Source organism: Xiphophorus maculatus, chromosome 2 (genome assembly GCF_002775205.1).
Source record: "Xiphophorus maculatus strain JP 163 A chromosome 2, X_maculatus-5.0-male, whole genome shotgun sequence".
NCBI classification, from domain to species: Eukaryota; Metazoa; Chordata; class Actinopteri; order Cyprinodontiformes; family Poeciliidae; genus Xiphophorus; species Xiphophorus maculatus.
This window is the reverse complement of record NC_036444.1, coordinates 6,966,639-6,989,911: the sequence shown is the minus strand read 5'-3', so window position 1 is coordinate 6,989,911 and position 23,273 is coordinate 6,966,639. Positions and strand designations below refer to the sequence as shown.

Here is a 23,273-nt window from a genome sequence, read left to right as displayed (position 1 = left end):
CTGTTTACAAGTGTTGCATTTATTCATAGCCCCAGAATGTAGTGACAGGCACTCCAACGAACGAGGACTCTTCTCTGTACCACAGGCACAAATTAAACATGCCATCTTGGCATTTGAACGTAAGGCATACGGTTGTGGATGTACAAACACTGTCCATACCGTTTAAATCAGCATCAGACATGAAAAATAGATCAAACTCCACCAGCAAACCCTCACAGAGCGGTCCAACAGCACAGATCTCCTGTGAAGTTAGTATAAAGCAAACAAATTAAATAAATATGTTTTTAATACTGAAAATATAGTAGTGAAAGACTTAAGTTAACAGAAATCAATGAGTGCGTAGATGATAATCTTACATGGAAGGCAATGAATTTTATAGAGACAGAAATTTAACATGGGCGTGAGAGCTCTGCTGGCTAAGATGGAGAACGTTTCCCATTGTTTTCCAAAAGAAGTGACTGACACTAAAGTCAATTTTAACTTAGATAAATAAAACCCTGGTTTTCACTTTGATCAATTTCAGATTGACTTTATGAGAAAATAACTTTTTTTTTCATGACAGGAGTTTAAAATTTGTTTTTAGACATAATAATTTAAAAAATCCCTTTAGATTTCTGCTTTCCTGGGATTTTTTTCCCCCTTTTACATAATCCTGTAAAAGTAATGCTAGGGTTTCAACATATGGGGATACTCTAATCTTATAGATTTAGGAGACACAACTGGAGCAGCTATGACTCAAACATTAATGAAGTCTCATAAAATTTGCAAATAAGCTGAAATGAAGCTGTAAACACTCCAACTTATGTTCATTATAATGTGAGTTTCTTCATATATCTTCATACTTCTCTGTAGTTTATCTAAAAAATAAGCTACACTTATTGCTCAGCCTTTATGGAGTTTTTTACTGTCAGGACTATTTTAGACACAAAAATGAAGCTAATTTTAAAAGCAGGGATTTGTTTTGGTTTTTTTTGCTTATTACTAATAAATTTAGTTAATAGTTTCACAGATTTACTCAAACTATTATCACAATACTATAATAGTTTTAAGACAATAGTGTAATTTAAAACACCCTGAGGCCCTGAGCTTGTTACCTGCCATGACTTTCCATAATTTTAAATAATTTGTGAACAAATTAAAATAAAACAACAACGGTCGGTAAATACGTGAAATCAAAGCAGCAGCTGGTGCTGGAGTGTCCTGCAGATCTGTGGATCTCTTTGTTCAGTGCTTCGGGGTTCTGAGTGGTTCCGGTGCTGCCAGCCGAGGCCCTCAGAGCTCCTGCAGAGCTCTCTGACAGCAGTAGAGGAGGCAGTCCGGCAGGTCGGGGACTGGAGAGCGCAGCCACACAGCCAGCATGCCGGCATGCATGCGACAGTGCATGAGACACGGCTGATCCTGCTGCAGGCAGCAAGCCACGATCGCTTCCACGCCTGAGGGAACAAACAGAAAATTCACTCATCAGGTGTCAGTAAAAACACTGAGTAAAGTATGTGCTTCATTCTGTGTGATATATACTAACAATTATTTTCATCAAAGCATATTTTACACTGTTCAGTTGTTCAATCATACTTAAATGACTGACACTTGAAAAAGCAAGCAGTTTGTCTGCTAGAAAAAGAACAATAATGAGGTTAAACATCTGAAGCAAACACATTAATTACTTTCATGCATAGTGGTGACTGCAGTAGGCAGCTACCTAAAAGCCATTTTCTTGTGTTTTTTTGTGGACTTTTATGCTATAAATCCACACAGTCCACTAAAGTCGACATTAGTGCATCATACAATACACTGCCAACTACTGGTCATCCACTGCAAGTGCAAGAAGATTTTTGTTAAATCCAATATGGCAGACAGATGAAAAAGCAACTCAGGAATATTCTGTCCTTCCTTTTACTCTTGCAGGTAAAAAAATATTCTGACATCAAGTAAACCCTAAAGACTAACCAGACTGATGTTTTTTCGTAATAACAACTTTGTATTTGGAGAAAATTACAACTACAATTTTTTCCCCCCACTTTTTATTTATGCCTTATGAAAATCAAAAACACTTTGGGAAAAAAATCCTGACATAAAAGATCATAATTCATGCATGAAAGGATTAATTACTTTAAGGGTCAAAAATATTAAAATTTACCAAATATTTTACAGAGCAGTTGCAATCTGATAACAATCTGAAAAAATACTTAAAAATCATAAATATATGATTATGATATAAAACGTGTTCAAAATCTGATATTTATAAAATGAGATGTTTCCAAATAGAAAACTTACATAATTTAAATAAGTTTTTAATGAATTTAAGGCCACTCTAGATCAGTTTGTAAATAAGGTATTTCTTTCTAAATACATTGACTAATAGAATGTTGTATTATTTTTACTTTTATGGATGCATTTGCACTTTGTGATTATTCTTTCTTTACTATCCTTATTAACTGCATTTTAATATCTGTAAGTTTTATGATTTGTAACTGTTGCTGTGCTGCTGCCAGTCTTAGCCAGGTGTCTCTTGAAAAGGATATTTCTAATATTAATGAAATATACCTGGTTAAATAAAGACAAAAACAAAATGAAGACAAAAATATATATATTTTTAAAATACTCTGCCTGGAAATAGCTTTTAAATTAACGTATTTTGCTCTAACAAGTGAAAGAAGCTGCTCATTACTTGTGTGAGACGCCTTTTTTCTGAGTTTACCTATAACTTCCACCACATGAAGCTGGAGTTTCCTCTTCAGTACATCCAGAGTGGCAGCGAGGGGATCCTGACCGTCATGGATCAGCGTCAGGTTCTGCTTGGTGTCATGAGAGAAGGCGAGCCACATGGCTCCGTACTCCTCTGTGGAAAGCCTCAAAGCTCTGCAGGAAATAATCGACTCATTTTAAGGCTGCAACTAACAATTATTTAAGTCATTGATTACTCAATTGATTGTTCAGATTTTAAAAAGTTGGCACACTCTGCAGATTTTTCATTTAACCACTTAAGTTTATTTTATACCATATTTGTAATTAGGGATGCACAAATACAAAAATTTATCCTGATATTGACATCTGATATTAATATTGCAGTTATGGGCTGACAGCCGATATTTACTAATATTATATATATTTCACTACAGTTTTGACACCTTTGGAAAAGAGCCAACCAGAAACAGATAAAAATAAATGTCGGCTCAGTTTTATTTAATGGACCCGATACCAACAAGTTAAAAAATGACTAATATTGGCCAATTCCGATGTTGCATATCATGCATCCCTATTAGAAATACATTAAAGATACAAACAGATAATTCAATTCATTTTTAAATAATAAGAAAAACGATTAACTAAAATCCAATGACATAATTCTATTTGTGAACGCTTAATCTCTTGTAGCAAAGGATGCATGTTAGCTAAAAATATAGTTTTACAATCAACATGTGAAAAGCTGTTGATTATTTGCATTAACCGAATAATAATTGGATAGCAAAAGGTTCTTAGAAAGACATCTTTATTTACAAAATTTGAACCAGTTAAAGTTAAAACTAGCACTAGAGGAGTACTGGATAGAACATATTTACTGAACATTTTTTAATATATATATATTAATTTTTTTAAAAAACAACTTATTACAGTGAGAGCAGTAATTGAGACAATGAAGTCTGGCCTTAATTACTGCTCTGACTGTGCTGATCTTTCAGCAAATGTCAGTTTTTTTAGTCTGTATACTCCAGTTAATGATCAATCGATTACCAAATTATTTGACGATTATTTCAATAATAAATTCACCATGATTAATCTGATTAATCGTTTCAGCCCTGATTAATTTAAACACCCTCCTGACGAATGCAAGAAAATCCCAAAACTATCTCACCTGATGAAGGTTGTTAGAGAAAGTCTGTAGGAGAACTGCGTCGTCAGGGGCGACCCAGCAGGCGGTTGCCATGACACCGCCGCAAATAGATCAAAGTCGACAGAGGGTCTCTTTACAGTTAGGAAATACTGACAAACTGCTACACTGTGGCTTTGTAACTCCTCTGATGGACAATCAGACACACAGGATACCTTCAAAACAAGAACATGAGATTATATTTCAAAAAGACGCACAGAAAGAAGATATTTTAAGGTTTTCTGTTGCATGACGCACCTCTAGTTCTTCAGAGTCAACCTGAAGTCGTATCTGCTGAAGGAAAGAGTCTGAGCAGTTGGAAATAAAGACAACAAGAACGACTGAGTCTTCTTTCTGGACGTGGCAGGCCGAGACATCCAGGTTTTGTTTGGAGAACAGAGGAGTGAGATTAGAGTGAGAAAGAGCAGAAAGCTCAGCTGGAAGATGCCAGGTGAGACTTGGGTCTTTGGATCCGTCTGGGTCGTCGTGTGGAGAAGCTTGAGCTGTCACACGTTCATCTCTGATGGGAGGAGTTTCGATTTCCTTCACGTCTGTGTCAGTCGACTCTTCTTCTGCATCACAGGAGCCGTTCGGAGCAGCGAGGCCGGGTGTCTGTTCAGGCGGCGAGACGTCCAGGTCTGGTGAGTCCAGCAGGTTTTTATACAGCAAGTTATCAGAACCATCAGAGGGCAAGACAAGCGGGTTGGTTATTTGCTCAGAACTCCCTGAAGCTTTGGTTTTTCTTCTGAAACGCTGGAAAGTTGGGTCAGACTTTCCCATCTGGTAGAAAAACAACAAATAATTTCTATCACACGTTATATTAATGCACTACATTAGGGCTGCATTCAGCGATTATTTATGTAATTGAATAATATATAGATTATTCTGCAGCTAAAAATATACTTCTAACATAAATATGTAAAAAAAAAAATCTCGGTCTTTTCTGCTCAATTTAACATCAATACAGGGTGCAGCTAATTTCTTAATTTTTTCTTTTTTGATGAACCGATTAATAATTGGATAGCAAAAGCTGCTTAATAGGAGTTTTTTTTTTCTTACAGAATTTGAACCAGGTGAAGCTAAATCTAAGGCACCTAATTTACAGACAAAGTTTTTTTTATTATATTAAAATATATATTTTTGTATAGTTTTGGCTTAATTACTGGTCTGAATATATTCTTCTTTTAGCAAAATGACCTTTTTTGAGTCTGTATACTACTTTTAGCGATAATCGATAACTAAATTAGTTGACAATTACTTTAATAACCGATTAGTCATGATTAATTGGTCTAATCCTATAAATTGTTTCAGTCATACGAGTCTGGATTTATATTTTATAAAAGAAAACCTCAATAAATTTGCACAAAGAAAGCAACACATTTTATTGCAGGTTTTGAAACTCCGAGCATGAGGCAACCATCAAAAGAACAAAACACAAAGAAAGCTGTCCTGTCTTCTGAATCAATTTACATGTAAGGGTGTGTGGGGGTGTGTGTGGGCGTGTGTGTGTGTGTGTGTTCATCAGCTCACCAGACACACAGAGCTCTGGGAGGCCAGACCAACAAACAGCGAGGACGCCAGCTGCTGCTTTTCCTGGTCACATTCAGGCGTTGGTGTCGGAGTCGGTGTTTGACTGTTGGAGGCGTTGTTGTCGCCCAGTTGGTTGGCGGACCGGACCGGGCTGGCGGCCTCGATCCGAGGAGCTTCGTCTGTCGGCTCCTTCTGAGCTAGATAGCCGTCTCTGCCCCACAGCCTCTTTACGCCATCCAGCTTCAAAACCGTAGAGCTGACACAACAAATCAGACTCAGGATTTAAACTTCAGAGAGATAAAACACTTAATTCTGCCTGTGGCTGTGTGTCTGAGTACCTGCCCTTGTGTGAGACATCAGTGCTGTCGCCGGAGAGGCCAGAGCTGATGGACAACAAGGTGGGAGACTGTCTGTCAGTGATGCTGCATGAGGACATGCTGATGGGCAGCGACAGGCCGTAGGGCTCCAGGTTCAGCGCTGAGACAAAGAGCAACATCAGGACAAGCCCAAACAAAGCAGTGGAAACTCTGCCAAAACATTTGCATGAGTTTCACCTTTTGATCGAGACAGTTCTTCCTGCCTTTGATGAGGAGGCTTGTAAGGAGCCGCGCCCGCAGCCAACGCCTCCGACACAAATCCGTCCAGAAACGAAAGCGAGGAATCCACCTGGAAAACAGCAAGATTAGAGCTGTAAACAAGCCCATTAAAAAATAATTAAGAAACTGGGTAGCTGCCAGGGTCATATCGGAAATTATGGCTTCATTTTACCTGATAGAGGTGTGTAAAACCCTTACAAAAATCTTCATAAAAGTAACAGTTAAACCTAAAATTATTTAGACCCCTTGCATTTCCGCTGTTATTGCACATCTGTTTTTCTGCACTGATATGCACTGAAAAAACACAAAATCTAACTAAGTACTTTTATCTAGTTTCTCGTACCAATATTTCAGTACACTTAAAATAAGACAGTACACTTGAAATAAGACAAAACTAATTTACAAGTAAGTTTTCAGAAATATGTAGGAGATTGTTATAATTCCTTAATATTGATTGAAAAAGTAATAGTGCCACTGGTAAATTATTTAACTTATAACAAGACACTTTTCCTCATGTTGTAAGTGAAATAATCTGCCAGTGCAACTAGAACCTTTTTATCAATATTAAGGAATTACTGACTTAAAACAATCTCTTATATCTTGCTAAAAAGTTACTAGAAAAGAAAATACTAGATTTTGTGTTTTTTTAGTAAATAGTCCATCTTTTTCAATATTCAATGCACATGCACATTATGTACATTTTTGGAAAAGTTGCACATCCCTTGGATTGCAATTACAGTATTTTTATTTCTAATAACTGCACTGTATTTTTTATTTTGTTAGTTTTCTACTGTACATTATTGTCAGTATTACTACCATTATTGTTGTAATTATTGTGATCCTTTATACTTGATGGTGCTGTTACACCTAAATTTCCCATTTGCCAGACAATAAAAATGTCTTCTATTCTGTTCTACTCATATTCAGATTTCACATTTTAATATTTAAATATTTGTTTATATAAGCACATAAGATTTAAAACAACAAGATGACCTGATTCCAAATTTAAAACATCATTTATGTTATGTTCCTGATAAAAATAAAAAAATGCATTAACATTCCAGTAGCCTCCTGCTGTAAACCTCAACTTTCTCACTTCTCTAGGCTGTAGACATGCTGCAACAGCTGCTCAGATTATTGCTGACAGCACTTCTTGTTGGTTTGGTAACTATTCTTATTACTGGAATAAACTCTGTGCCATGGAGGACATGTACATGCAGGTCAACAAACCATAAGCCTGTCAAACAGCACGAGGCATTAAATCAGCATTTATTCTCCTTTTTTTCTATGCTTACTTATTGAAAATAAAGTTAATGATGTTTAAGACATAACTTGACTGTTCTGCTGCCATGCTTGTGTATTACCTCCACAGGCTCCATGCTGGCACTTCGCGGTAACACCTTGGCTTGCAGTTCAGAGTCCTGGCTGAGGATCTGCAGCTCCTGAGCTCTTTGTCTCAGCATGGTGTCCAGGGAGCTGCTGTAGGTTTCCGAGACATTATGAACCAACGCCAGAGCCGCTCCACCGGGGCAGAGCTTGGTCATGGCCATGAGGACCCAGCACTTTGTTTCACTGCTGCTGCTCTTCATGTCCAACAGTTTGGCCAGCAGCCTCACAGTGACGTCTGGCTCAAGATCCTCCCTCAAGTGAGAGTATTCACCAAGAACCTAAACACAGCAACAACAACAAAAAACTGTAGCAGAGGAGCCAGGGTTCCTGCACGTTTTTAATGTCAACATTTTAAATTTTGACACTTTTCTAGACTTCTTAGACCTTTATCTCACTTTACAATGTTGACTAAAAGCAACTCTAAACAGGTGGGTTTTTAGTCTAGATTTAAAGGAACTACTATTCTGAACATCCAAACTACTGTAATTGAAAAACCTGTTCCCCTTACACCAGGAGTGCCCAAAGTCAGTCCTTGAGGGCCGGCATCCTGCATATTTTAGTTCTCTCCCTGGTGGTACCAGCAATCTTCTCAGCATGTCAATGTTCTTCTTAGGCTTTCTAACGAGCCATCATTGGATCCAGGTGCGTTAAACCAGGGAGATAACTGAAACATGCAGGATGCCGGCCCTTGAGGACCGACTTTGGGCACCCCTGCCTTACACCAACCCTTCACCAACAGGTGAAGGGTTGGTGGCGCTGCACCACCAACCCTTCAAGGAAACGACACAAAAAGCGCAGAAGAAGACATGAGAGCCACTTCCTTCTTTGCAAAAATGTAAACAAAAATGGAGCAGCGTCAGATTTTAGCGGTTGTAGGATTTCTCTTTCGTTTTTGGTAAAACACCACGAGCGTTAGATTCACTCGTTTGTTTGGGTCGTATTTACTTCGCTGTAGTTCACTTCCTGCTTTTGGAGCGGTCTAGACATCTGCATTCGAACCAAATGAGATTTCACTCCAACCGAACAGAGACTCAGGTTTCTAGGCGGACGAGAGTTCACTTTTTTGGTTCACATCTGAATTCGATTACACATTCACACTTCCCCAAACGAACTGGACTTTGTAGACAAACGTACTAAAGCTTGACTAAAACGGACTAAACACCCACCCTCAGTCTGCAAACCTTGAGGTAAAGGTTTATGTGTGAGCAACTCTCACCCAGCAAATGACTTGAAGAAAACGCTGTGGCAGTTTGCTGGAGTCTCCTTGTAGCAAAGAAATGTATGAATTCACAGCAAACAGCCTCAACTTCTTGTCCTCCTCCACACTGTCAAATCCTGGAAATATTGGGGGGGGAAAATAAGAATCAAATACGTTTACCAGCAGAACGAGTGGGATTTGTGGTTAACTCACCCTCTGAGAGAAGTTTAAGAAAACTGTTTGGGATATCTGGTTGTAACAAGTCTCCACCGAGTGAAAACACTGTGTTCATGGTATCGATAAACCATTCATTATCTGGTGCATATGTGCGAAAGTATATAGGAAAAAAAATTCCAAACAAGACAAATCAAAGCAAACAAATTGAAAGTTAAGCATAAATCTTTTGAAAAGTGTTTTTACTGCTTCTCAAAGATGATCTCTTTAATTCTCAAAGACTTAAAATTTATTTTTCACACTCGTTTACCTAAAGTAACCATAGTTGTTTAGAGTACTGTAATTACTAGACAAAGAACATAATCACAAAACAACTAAGAAAGCTAGACAAAATTAAAATTGGCAAAAGAACTATAAAAAGGCCCAACTAATGTCAACAACTTTTAGATTTTTTAAAGATATTTAGACTTTTATGCAACTCCACTGAAATGCATTGAAAATCTCCAGAATTCTACAAAATTCTGCAAGAACTTTGTGCTCTTTGACAGCTTACTACATCTGCATACTTCAACTTAGAAACTCCTTTCAACTTCTAAATAAATCACAAGCTGTTAAGTTGTCTTCAAATGAGTCAATTTTTTGATATCCCTTACAGTTTTTCTAAAATCACAATTTAACTTTTATGCAGATTTTTGGCCGTTATCTTTATAATCCAATGATGGAATTCTTCAACTGCCAGAGTTTGAGCTCTAGTAAACGACGCTTTTTCAAGTTTGACTACTTTTTTCACAAACAAAATGCTGCTGTTCGTACATATTTCACTCAAGAAAAACAATTTAAGCATCAAAACGTAGCTATGGATGTCTGCTTTACGGAAACATAATCGCCATTGCTGTAGGTCCTACAGGGTTTTTTTCAAACACTTCTGGAGTGCAGGAATGTCTGCCCTTCCTCCATTGGACTCCATGTAAAATATTTTCAGGTTTGTCTCTCTCCTCAGCATCTTCTGGTGCATTCAATCAGCAGATTAGCTGGAATATCAGTTTTTCAAACTATTATCATTATAGTTTCTGTTTTCAGCTCAATATGACCATATTCCTACAAGTATGGTGCTTAACTACAAGCACCAAGTGGTGAAAACATAGTAAAAATATGCCGATTTGAGACAAACACTGTAACATTTGTAAGGATATTTTTCCGCCAGTTCTGCCACCTTCCCCACCAGGTCAATGGTCGTGTGATCATCCTCACTGATTCGCAGAAAGTCCAGCATCTTCTCAATGATCACCGTGACATTCTGGTCATTAGTTATTCTAAAGAGCAACTCCAGCGTCTGAAAGAAAGCAGATTAAAAACCCAGTGATGATGGAAACCTTTGACACTTTGATACCAGAATCAACGACTGGAGCCACATCCGACTCACCTCCCGCTTGATGATGAGGTCAGGATGGTCAAGACACTCGATGATGGTCATCTGATGCTGTAAAGCTAACTTTGGGTCCTGCTGGACCACGTAGGTGAGAGCCTTCAGACCTACAGAAACAGATCATAGTGTAACTCTCACTTTTTATTATGGGGGAATAATCTGTGAGGAATCATGCTTTCTTATCTCACCCAGATACTTTAGATTAATCTTTGGAGACAGAACAAAGTTGCCAATGCACTTTGCAGCTTTCTCTAAAAGGTCCGATTTGGGATGAATGGTGTAAATACATTTTACACACTCGTATAAAATAGCTGTAAAGAAGGAGAGATGCTAGTAAGTGGCTAATAAAAATGTACCTTCTAGTAAAACATTTGTTAAAGAGGCCAAACACACCATATGTGATGTTGTGGTTCATCTCTGCCCGTCGCAAAGACTCGTCAAGGATTTCATACATGATCTCGCTTGTGCTGTGCAGAGAGAGAAGAAATTATAAAAAACTTTGTGGTGGACAAATGTTTAAACACAACAGGAAGTGAGAAATGATCACCTCTGGTCATTTTTCCCCAGTAAGGAGAGTATTCTGAGAAGATGGATTTGAAGCCAGGGCGCAGGAACACTGTGATAGTTAAAGTCCATGGGCAGCTTCCCTCCCACCACCTGCTTCAGTATGGTGACAAAACTCGATGCGAGATCTTTGTAACCTTCTGGATTCACCTGAAGTAAACATAAAACCATACAGCAGCAAATTCCACCACAGAGATAAAAAATGCAACATGAAACGCTTAAATTATTGTTATTTACCTGAATGAGCTGCAGGTAAATGTGCAGAGAAGCCGACATCACGCCGGGGTCTTTGTCGCACAGCGCCTTGCGAAACTTGTTGTGAATGTGCTGAACCTGATTCGGCGCTATCAGGTAGAATTTATACAGGGCCAGGACGGCTTTACGGCGAATTATTTCTCTGCAGGTTTGTAACAACAAACACTTGTCTGTCAATCCGTTTAAGTTTATTTGTCATCTGAAAAAAGCATGAAGTGCTTCTTACTTTGGGTGATTGAGCTTTTCCTCCACCAGGGGGAGGATGGCAGGGATCATGTCTTTGGGGAACATCTGGCTCACCACTGTGAGCGCCATGCACACTTCAATCAGATTCGTACTCTGAAGATCCTGCAAACACATCAACAATACCATTATGAACCTTTTAATGTCTCCGTATTTTCTGTTTTATTTTAACTCGTGCAAAAGTATCATTATTTTCACATCTATGCTGCATCTTTTTTTTTTTATTATTGAGGTTTGATAATAATGTGGTGCAGAGCTAAGATCAGCAATCAGAGCTTACCTCAAATATTCCCTCCACCACATGGGGCACATTGATATTCCAGCCTGATTATTTTTTTAAAAGGGCCTAATAATTTAGCACAAACAATTTTAACACATCTAATCATAATCTACAAATTTACAGCTTTCTTTGAAAAGCTGATAAATCCTAATCCATTCGTGCAAACTTTGCTTTAACTTAATTTACCCTGACAATTATATATATTAAGAAATAAAATCAGGTTATCCCTAGAAATAATCATTACTCACAATCCATCAGAAAATCAATTAATTATCAAAGTGTACATCCTGAACTTTTAAGAGTTTTTCTTTAACAAAAACAAACCAAAATTTATTAAACAGTGAGCTGTTTGGTGTAAAACATAAGAAAAGTGAGAAATGTACTGGTCTGAATCAATCAAGAAGAGGTTTACTCAATATCTGATTAATAAAGCACAAAGTTATTTGTTTTTGCTATCTTTTATGAAGAGTTAAAATATTTATAAACGTGTGTGACCAAAGAAACATGACAGTCAACCTACAAAAAACCGTAACGACTGACCTTCAGCACCGTGTTAACCAGGAGAAGAAGCAACTCATGACTTTCATTCAAAAACAGCGAGACAGCAAGGTAACCTGAGAGAATCACAAACACTTTAGTGTTTTATTATTATTATTAGAATTTAAAAAATCTAAATCTGAACATTTTGAGCATTTGCTCCTTTGCATGCATTTTCTACATACATTCCCCCATACTCTACTGAAACATGCTATGTTTTTTTAAATACTGTTTGCTTCAGGAGATATTTCCCTTATAAAACTATAGTAAAGTGTTTCTATTCTTAACTTTGTATCATTTTATGCCTGAAAACACACCGACTCTCTTCTCCAAAACATTCCCTTGCTGGGCCAGTTTAATGGCGTGGATATAGCTGAAGGAGACGCCGTAACCCAGCATCTCACAGTAGATCGCTCTCACCATGAGCTCCTTCATCTGCCTCTGAATCAGATTACAACAGAAAAAATAAATAAACAAATGAACAAAGATAATTTTGTTGTTTTGGAGCAGATGAAACGGCGAAACAATGAGAAGAATACCATAGTTGTGTTAGGGGAAGACACTTGTTCTTTAATTAGCAGGAGCTCTCGTTGAATGAGTTTCTCTTCCTCCTGCACAAAGAAATGTAGAAAATTATACACAATAACTAGGAAAAATCTGATATGCAATAACTTTTGCTATATCAGTGCTCACTTTTCTCTGTAAATCTCAGCTAATATCAGCCCGTCACAATAAGCAATAAATCAATTAATCACATGAGAAATTAAAACGAGCTCAATAATTTCCATTTGAATGATTTATCATTTTTCTCCGTTCTCTCTTTCTACCAAAAATTGGATGGTAACGTTTTCAATCTGGTGCCTTGATTTCAAATAGCTCCTTTCTTTAAAGGACAGTTTTCTTTACAGAGGCTTCATAATTGATTTGTTGTTCTGTTTATTTATTTTGGAATATTTAAAATGTCTTCCATTTCCAATTTAAAGTTTATTGATATATTACCAGAGGTGGGGACTCGAGTCACATGACTTGGACTCGAGTCAGACTCGAGTCGTTAAAATCACGACTTGAGACTTGACTTGAAAAAATGCTCAAAGACTCGGACTTGACTTTGACTTTCATGCCATTGACTTGGGACTTGACTCGACTTGAAGCTGTTTACTTGAAAAGAATTGATATTTTTTACTCAAAGTCTTAAAATTTAAAACACATTATTTATAAAGCGGCGTCATTAATTAATGTCACTCATTCCGTATCAATATGCGCAGACCGTCACTACGGTTTTCCTCTCTCCTTATGTATGTATGTGTACGTAGCTGCAGCACAACCAATCAAATTAACAGGATTTGGACGTTTAAAAAAAACGCGGCAAAGCTACAGAGCTCAGGGAACGAAATACGAAATAACCGCTCGAATATGCTTCCGCGAGTAATTTCTTTTGGCTACGTAGGTTATGAACTTTCGACTAAAAAACGAAATACGAAATAACTGCTCGAATATGCTTCCGCCAGTAATTTCTTTTGGCTATGTAGGTTATGAACTTTCGACTAAAAAACGAACTGCAACTTGTAAAACATGCAAGAAGAGAATATCGGATGGAGATGCCACGACGTCCAACTTTGTCCGGCATTTGAAGCTTCACAAAGATCGGTAGGTGGCGCTTTTCTTTTGCTGTAAGGTAGCTGACTTTAGCTAACTTCGTGTTAGCATGTGTACTCCGGGTTAAATTGGTGATGATTTACCATAAATCTGGTCCTTCAAATGCCTCCACAAATAATGTGCACCGTGTTAGCTCAGGAAGCCGGTGGATAGTGAGCGGGGCTCCGGAACAGAAAGCAGATTCTGGACCTGAACACAGGGAACAGAGTCTCTCTGTCCCATCATGATGATGAGCCGGGTCTAGTATCATCTAAGGATGGTTGGTGTATTTGAAGACATCTACGCTGGGAAATTATATTGACAATATATTGTTTTGACAGGTCAGTGCATTAAGTCAACTGTTTTTGACTTAATGCACTGACCGGCGTGACTGTCACATGTCGCACAGAACCCATTTCCAGATTTCTATCATTTGAGATAAATACATATTTTAAAACGAACAAATGGTCTATTATTTGAATTTTATGTATAATTGCAAATTATAAAAAAAATAAATAAATAAAAACGACTCGAAATGACTTGAAATTAAAGGTTCCTGACTTGAGACTTGACTCGACTTTTGCCTGTCTTTACTCGAGACTTGACTCGGACTTGAGGACAGAGACTTGAGACTTGCAACACAGTGACTTGGTCACACCTCTGTATATTACTATGTGTTCTTGCATTATTATGCCATTACCATCGTATTAATTGAAAATGGTTTCAAAACAATATAATATTTTCTCACAATAACTTCTGGGACAATTTATCGTCCAGCAAATCTTTTTATGGTGACACCCATCTGTTTACCTAACATTTAATGCAGTCTATAAAGTGATACAACCTTGTTACAACATTATTATAAAGGTGTTTTTAAGTTAAAGTACTTTGTTCTTACAGTCAAACTAAATAACATTAACATTTATGTCAACCTTGCTAACCATACACCAAATATCAACAGCCTGAGCCCAACACAAGCACTTGAACGCACCATTGAGGACAAGTCTTTCGAAAGTCTCAATACACGCCACGACAACTACTAAACTTCAGACCATCTGTTTATATCGCACTATAATTAACAATGTGCGACACATTTACTGGGGACAAACACATTTTTAATGGAAGAACATAGCAGTTTAGCAAGCTAATGCGACAGCAGCATATCAGGTCGCAACTTTTGTGAGCTTTATGGGATCGACTTACATGTTTTGATGTTAGTTCAGTGATTCCTCTGATGAGGTTTCCTAGTTTAGAGTTGGAGGAGAGTTTTGCTGAGCCAGGCTGAGAGTCTAAAGAGAGCAGGCTTGGTAGAGCTGTCAGCGTTTTCTCCACAACATCGCTCATTTTGACAACAAACAGCTCACTGTCCGTGTGACTTCTGTACTAAAACACACAATTATTGGATCACCCGTTAATAAATATTAATACATTATAGATAAATTGCCTGTTGGGCATTTAAAACAGCCACTTAAAGTAAAATAACATCACAGATCCTCCATTATTTTTAAGGAAGACCGACAAAAGCGTATTGGTGACGTCACTTCCGCTTTTCAGAAGATTTGGTGATGGGAATTCCGACACTTTTCCGGGAGCCAAGCCATTTGTGCAAAATGTTGTTCATGTCAGTGTTGTGACTTTCAGTTTAATCGTCAGTTCTTGACATAAACAAACAATAGCATAAAAATTCTAAAATAAATAAATAAAACTGGTCTAATGTGAGGTTCTTTTGTGTTTTGTGTTGTATTAAACTCGGCAAATGAATCTGTCTTGTCTTTTTCCAACTTTTGTCATGTTCACTGTAGCCTGACAAATATTAGTCAGTCACTAAACACCGTTTTTCAACATATTGTGTGTATGTACAATTTTTTATTGCTGATATAAAATGATGGAAGCTAGCTGATAGCAGGACACGAAAAAATTAGACTTTATTTTAAAAATTTGTGTATGCTTTCCAATAAAATGTATTGGATGAAAGATATTTATATTTCCATTGGCTATTTTTTGTAGTTAAGGTGGTTTATTGGTCTAAGATAATAAGTACTAGCATTTGTATCAAAAGCCTTAAAATATTTCCCTATGATTATGAGATGCTACTTTGGCAAATAAAGGAAAATATGTCCAAGTCCATATTTGAAAATTCCAAATTCTGACTATTAATGGAACTCACTATTTCTTGTTAAAATAAGTATGATCTTAGTTTTTACCATTCTTTGCTATTTCATAGACTACTTTTGTATGGAGGACCAAAACTGACATAATAAGAAATAAAAGCATAAACATATATTTAGTTTTTCCTTGTCCTTACACATGAGTTTCCATCAAGAAATGTATAATTTTCTTTTTCATTCCCCTAAAGTTTTAGACAGATTTTTTTTTAAGGTACGAAATGGTGCCCCCTAGTGTCGTACAGTTTGTACTGATTGTGCGTTCACACCAGAAAGACATTAAACCTATTGTGGCCAATTATTTTTTGCTTTATTTTGTTTCCTGTTCTTTTTTCTTTATATTTCTGTCATAGTTTGCTGTAATGAAATGTTGTGCTACTCAAATAAGTAATATGTACCAGTAGGATCTTACTTAGAGTCATTACTTACCTATAAAAAGAAACTTTTTTTTTTTAAAAAATCGTATTTTAGTCAAACAAATCCCTGTGACATATAGCGAAGTGATAGACACATAAAGATATTCAAAACTTGGTTTATTAGATTTAGAATATTCTGAATAACAGTCCCTTTTATATCTGTACACTGAACTACAGCAAAATAATTACAGTGAATATGAAATTACAGCCATCGCGCAGTTGCTTGGGAAGGAGTACATTCTTGCAATCTTTCTTAAATGTAACATAGAAGTACTTGGATTAGAAGCTGGAGTGCTTGAAAAAAAGAAAGAAAGAAAGTGGTTTTTTATGAATATTTATGCTGGGAAGCTGTCTTGAAGCACTGAACAACATACAATAAAAAAAGCCTGGTTTATTATTGCAAAATTACAAAATCAAAATTATAAACTGTAATCATAAATGTAATTTATTTACTTCAGTTTAGATTTGGAAGGCTGTTAAAAATATGTGGTTTTTCACAAGTTTTACTTGTTGTATTTTACGTCACTTTTCACTACTGTCCATTGGGTATTTTAAATATTTTTTTTAAAATTAAGTATTAAATAATATTAATTATTTTTCTCCAATTCTAGCCCTGCAGGGAGAGATTCTACTCTCCTCCTTCCCTGTCAGATTTATTTGGTTTTCCTCCTCAGACTGCATCTTTCATTATCACCAGTGAAGAAAACAAATAAATATAGTCCTTTATGTGGGCACACACAATACAATACTTTATTGTGTCACTTCTACCCCACGCCAATGCAAGTCTCTACCATTCATATTTTCTGTAACATATTAAATATTTCTGTGCTATTTTCATATTGTAATGTAAGCGTGCCAGTTAGTTTAACATCTCAGAAATATTTAAATCTACCCTGACCAGAAGACAAGATTATATACAATTCTATTGATATGCCCTATGTACAACCAAACCCGAGGTTCTATCTCGCTGATTGTACGCTAGCAAACAGAAACGTCTTTGTGCCTTCAGTAGTTTCCACTGGAGCGTGTTTAGGCCCAAATCTGGAACAAAAACAGAAACAAAACTGCAAGTATAGTCGATGAAAGTTGGTAAAGAGTGCAGAAACGATCAACTAGAGCAAAACCTGGCGTCCTTCATACCCGGAGAGTGTGATCCCAGGATCCTGTGCAGAAGGCCGTCCCATCGGGGGAGACGCGCAGAGTGCTGACCCGGTTTTCATGTCCAAACAGGATGGAGACCCGAGTTCCTTTCAAAACGTCCCACACGTTTATGGTGTAGTCGTTATATCCGCCAAACAGTAGCCGACCTTAAAAGGTCATACACAGACACAAACGTATTTTGTGGTTTCTGGAAGCAGTAACTGCAGGCAGTGCAGATGACATCAGAATCTGGAGCAAGAAATTTATACCACTGAGTGAGAAATCAACACTGGAGACCCCAAAGATGATGCTCTCCTTGGAATAAATGGCAACTTCTCTGTCGGCCCTCAAGTCGTACAGGCGGCACTGAAACAAAACGGGGGAAATTTGAATTTTTGAGGCAAAAATAAACCACTTTACATATTTTTATAGTGATGTACTTACTGTGGCATCATCTGAACCAGATGCAAAAGCATCTCCACTTGGATAGTATCTATTTTAAAACAAGGGGAGGAAATTATAAAAACTATAAAGCTTTTATAACAGTGAAAATCAAACAATAAAATGAGCCTGGATTAAGACAGTTACATACCGCACGCTATTTATGTCAGATTCATGAGTTTCAAATGACTGAATGCACTGTCCTGAACGCATGTCCCACACATTAGCCTTCTTATCACAGCCCTGCCGTGAGAGTCGAGGTATAATTTAACAAAAACAAGCTTTCCAAGTGTTAACAAGCTGCAAACAGAGTGGTGCGGAGGCAGTCCTCACCCCTGAAACAAACGTGTTTCCAGTCTCAGACGGGGCCAGGTCCAGACAGAGCACGTCTGCAGCGTGGCCATGGAAACTCTGCAGCAGCTGCCCGCTTTCCACATCCCATAATGCACATGTCCCGTCCCCACTGGACGTCAGGATCTTCAACACAAGCACACAAGAGGAAGAAGAATTGTATTCACGCCTATTGAGCCATTTCACATTTTCTACAACCATAAACTTGAATGTATTTTATTTATATGATTTATGTGATAAAACAACACAAACGAGTGCATAAGTATGAAAAGTGTTGCAAAACTGAAAATGTGAAAAATACAGACCTGTTTATTTTTACATCATCAAATACAATCCATTTTTCTTCAGTTGGAGCCTAAAAAGCAAATGGTGTCCACTAAATAAACTAAACTGAAACTGAATTGAATTGAAGAGGCACCGGTTAACTCTGGAGGGTCTTAAGAGATTTGGACTCTAGAAATATGGCCTTTACAGAATGGCCTCTACACAACTGAAAACTGACATTCAAAGATGAACAAAAAAGAAAAGAGAATGAGAATGTGCAAACTCTTTAGTTTATAGATGTGCAAATACCCCAAAGAACTGCAGCTTTAACTGCAGCAAATGTTTATTAAGTATATATATATATATATACTCAAATGCACGCAACAATTTTCAGATATTTTTGCATGAGGTTAGAAATATTGCAATCTTTTTCTTCCACTGCACATTTGTTGTACACCACAAATATAAAATCCCAATACAATGCTTCACCTTTGATGGCTGTAATATCACAAAATATAAAAACATTCATGAAATATAAGTCCTTTTTGATGGTGCTGTTTAACATATGGCTGTTATTGCTTTGTGTTTGCTGTGAAAAACATCATGTGACCAGGACTGACGCTCCTGTGAATCATTAACAGAATTAGGACGTCATGTTGCTGTTTTTTTTTATTTTTTATTATCACCTGCATGTCTGAGTTGGTGAAGCTACAGGCAGACAGGTAATTCGTGTGCATCGCCACCGACTTCTTCTTCGCTGCCAAGTTCTCATTCTTGTCCAGGGACAGAGGATACACAGAGCATTTATTATCCAGGCCTCTGTGACAGAAAACAGGCCCAGTTCACCAAACAGTAAATGAGCAGCAGGTTTTAGATTGCCGAGAGTTGTAGCAAACTCACCCACAAGCTACAGCGCAGCCAGATGGAGCGTAGGCGCAGGCCATCACCCAGGTGCAAGGCATTGTCACAGCGTGCTCCTAATGAACATCAAAACACAAAGCAGCGTGAGCGAGGCGCAGACTGGGATGAATCGCCATGCATGATGAAAACAGGACAGAGAGGACGAGGATCATGGATATAAGATGTAATTAACATCTTCCAAAATACATAAAGGAAGAATATTTTGGATTTAATGTAGACAAGCTTTAACTCTAGCTATTAAATGTTGTGTTTCCTTCCTTATTTGTTTTTATCTGTTATGTCATTTTCTTTCATATAAACAGAGATTTAATATTTTTTTATGTTTCTTTATTGAATCTGAGAAATATTGCGACGGGAGAATGATGTACTGCTCTGGTCCTGTTCGGTTTGTTCTTTGGATGTATTTACTGTTTCTTCATAAAGCTTATTTCAGATAACAATAGTCTACAGTAGAAAGTGTTTGAAGTCTGTTACTCCATCTTTTCTCTCTTTCACATTCCTTGTTTTTAAGCACATAGTGAACGATATGATGTCAGAGCCAGGCACCGAATTTATTTAAAAGTACAAGAAACTACAGCTTTTTGGAGTAATATGGAAAAAAAAAAAACCTCCTGCACCTAAATAAAGTGAGACTAAAAGCATTAAACAGGAATTATGTTTGTGCTTTGATTCCTTTGCAGAGATTTTTCAAATGATTGGCGACTTATTTAGGTAAAACTCATGGTGGGATATTTTCAGGGATCTTGCTCAGTCTTAAGGTGTTTTACATGTGTTTTCCAGATCGCAATAAGCATGAAAAATATAAATTCTTGGTCACATTATTGACATGATGAATTTTAAAAAAATGAATGCACTAATAAGAGTCAATTCATCCATCCATCCATTTAAATAAATATCTGTTTTTACCCATACGACAGGTACCATAAAATGCTTCATGAGCTGGAATAGAGGATTACCTTGTTAGTGGTGAAAGCATCCCATACAATCACTTTTCCATCCTGCATTAAAAGACAACAGACATTTAGAAACTGGGAAATCCATTCCTTCAACAAACAAGAAAAAAGTAAAGAATATAAAACTGGTTTTAAAATGGGCAGCAGATAAAATCTGCAGAGCAGGAGAAAGAAACCCGACCTGTGAGGAACTGACGATTCTCCTCTTGTCCTTGCACCAGTCCATGCACAGGACTTTGTTGCCATGTCCCTTCAGAGTCCTGCGGGTTTTCATGACGAACTGACCCAGGGCTTCCACTTTCTCTGCCACCTGGTGAACTGCACCGACACAGAGAGCGAGTTGTTACAAAAATATGAAACTTTTCACATTTAACAGCAGCACTGCCTCAATGTTTGGAGCTGTCGCCCTGCAGGACGAAGAATCTCCATTATTTAGCTCCATCCGTTTTCCAGTGCTTCCCTGTTTCTGCTGAGTTATAACCGCTTACAGCATGATGCTGCCACCACCGTGTTTCTCTATGGGCAAACTACATTAATCATATATATCTTGTGGTAAACTCCAAACAGAACTTCGTCTGGCTTTCTTATTTCCACACTTTTAGCGTAAATTTGTGGATAAAACACTATGTATTGTGTTACACTTTGTGGTTGAAATGTAGCAAAATCTCAAGGAGAAAAAGTTCAAGAAGTGAGAACAATTTTACAAGACTCTGGATTAATTCTTCAGTAGTACTTGCAATATTAGGATATTAGTTATTAAACTATGGCATAATGAAAATAACCTTTGTTTCTGCTAAAGAGAAATTCAGAAGAGGATTTTACGATGCTTTATTGGAACCATAGCAGATAGAAAAAAAGGGAGTAAATTCCCACCAAAAATACCCCTCAGAAATGTTCATTAAAAACCAAGGATATTTTGGAGTTTGAAAATTTGTTAGAAAATTTTCAGAAATTGTGAGATTAATCTCAGAATTTTTTTTTAGAAAATCATGGAAACTTCTGAATTTCAAAAATTTTAGATTTGTGAAACTCAAAAGTTTCTGTTTTTTGTAGAAAATTTCTAAGTTTTTTTTTTTTTTTTTGCAAATTTTTGACTAATCAATCTTGGAAATGTCCTAGTTTTTTCAAGTATTGTTTTTTGCAGAAATGTCCTTTTCCTTCCCTCCTCCCCCATCACATTAATACACCTAATTGCAAAAAGAGAATTTTGCCTTTTTTGATCAGAATTCAGTTTTTTTTTTCCAGTCAAAATTCTGAATTTTATCTCAGAATTCTGACTTTAATATAATTATATATTATATAATATATAATTATATATTATATTATAATTTTAACTTTATTTCCTCACAGTTCTGACTTTAATCTGTGAATTCTGACTTTTCTCAGAATTCTGAGAAAAGTCAAATTAAATTTATGATTTTTTTTTCAGAAGTCTGACTTTAATGCAGATGGTAACCATCTTCATTAACAGAAATGTAAATTGTGCAGGAGGAGGAATCACTTTCTAGCGTTAATATGTTGGATTTCAGTGTTTTTTGTTGTTTTTTAAGTATTCAAGGGGTCGAGATTAAATTCAGAATTCTGAGATTAAAGTCAGATATTTATTTTTTATTTTAGAATTTTTCACCAGTGGCTCCAATCATCTTCATTGCAGAATGAATGTGATAAACATATAGCAAAAACAGCATTTTATGTGTTTTGATGAGAGACCAGTGACATCAGTGAACGGATCAGCGATAAAAGCGATCGGGAAGCAAACATTTTAGTTCCTCATCAGCTCAATAATCTGTACCGACCCGTGAACAGAGCGCTAAAGAGCCGAACCGAGCGGCTACAATGACAGAAATGTCCCGTTTCCCCCCCTGACGGTGAGTAGGCAGGATGGGAGACGAAAGCATGGAGGCCTCTCCATTTTCAGGACTCACGCTCGACGTCGTGCAGCTTCGCCCTCTCCTCCTCCAGCTTGGTCTTCAGCGTCTCCGACTCGGTTTTCAGGTGGGCCAGAGTCTCGTTCAGCTGAACCTCCTGTGTCGCCATTTCAGGGATTAGAGGGGATCTCATATATTTCCTTTGTGCGGGGAGCGACGGCCAGTGGAGAGGCTTACAGCGGCGGAGCTAACAGCTGATGCTGCTGTCATGACGTCAGCGGCAGAAGATGCTCCTTCAGAAAGAGGAAGAGGAGGAGGAGGATGTTGCTGTATCCCGGTGATGAGGCTGCATCCTCATCACCATCCAACCTCACTTTACTTCACTGCTGCTAAATAATTCATCCTCACTCTGCCAACATGACAGAGAAATAAAGCGATGCTCGTCTGGTCGGTTGGCAAGAGGATACACCGAGAATTTTACAAAATAAAATTGATAAAGTAGATTTTTTAAAAATAGTCTAATCAATAAAATAGTTTTTTTTTAGTAGAAGCTGAAACCAGTTTAAAGCGTTTATAAATGCCACAGGTGTTTCATTTTCCCCTTTTCTTTTAGGGTGTATATCTTGCCATATTCATCTCATTTTTAAAATTTGTTTTGCAAGTTGTTAACATGTTAGTTAATTAATTCATGTTGGTTTCTTAGTTTACTCATTCATTCTGTTTGAACAATAACCTGCTCTATTCTGACTCATTCTTAAATAACATTTTGATGTTTTTCTCCACTGATATACTGTAATGTCTTTTTAAATGTTAAATGCACATTATGTACACTTTTGGAAAAGTGATCAGACTCTTGTCATTCTTTTTTTATTATCTCATACTCTCTTATTTCAGTGTTTGAATGTTTAAATAAAAATATTTACACATTGATTAGAACAACTCAGAGAAGCCTGAGAGTTTTTTTATAAGTGTTTTCTTATAACATGAAAATATAATTCTGAAAACAGTAATACAACTAAATTAACATGCTAGAAACAAAATATGTCTATTACTTTTTAA

The 23,273-nt window shown here is 37.0% G+C and overlaps 2 protein-coding genes across 2 annotated transcripts; both read right to left on the bottom strand.

The window, feature by feature from the left end:
* Position 1: 1 nt before the first annotated feature.
* On the bottom strand, positions 2-15,223 carry ap4e1 (adaptor related protein complex 4 epsilon 1 subunit). Its single transcript, XM_005809908.2, has 21 exons — positions 14,899-15,223; positions 12,600-12,671; positions 12,378-12,501; positions 12,064-12,137; positions 11,227-11,348; positions 10,983-11,142; positions 10,729-10,895; positions 10,575-10,648; positions 10,370-10,492; positions 10,179-10,288; positions 9,949-10,088; positions 8,795-8,907; positions 8,600-8,718; positions 7,359-7,661; positions 5,953-6,064; positions 5,737-5,875; positions 5,399-5,654; positions 4,127-4,648; positions 3,854-4,044; positions 2,699-2,859; positions 2-1,433 (listed from the first exon to the last, which is right to left on the bottom strand). Exons 1-21 carry the CDS (start codon positions 15,037-15,039, stop codon positions 1,273-1,275), a joined length of 3,384 nt encoding a protein of 1,127 aa, XP_005809965.1. The 5' UTR covers positions 15,040-15,223; the 3' UTR covers positions 2-1,272.
* A 1,152-nt stretch (positions 15,224-16,375) lies between these two features.
* Positions 16,376-22,629, bottom strand: gnb5 (G protein subunit beta 5). The gene is made up of 11 exons (XM_005809884.2): positions 22,272-22,629; positions 20,528-20,664; positions 20,350-20,391; positions 19,373-19,449; positions 19,159-19,291; positions 18,191-18,334; positions 18,009-18,100; positions 17,861-17,909; positions 17,686-17,782; positions 17,417-17,583; positions 16,376-17,317 (listed from the first exon to the last, which is right to left on the bottom strand). The coding sequence occupies exons 1-11, from the start codon at positions 22,405-22,407 to the stop codon at positions 17,306-17,308; spliced, it is 1,086 nt and encodes a 361-aa protein (XP_005809941.1). The 5' UTR covers positions 22,408-22,629; the 3' UTR covers positions 16,376-17,305.
* Positions 22,630-23,273: the final 644 nt, after the last annotated feature.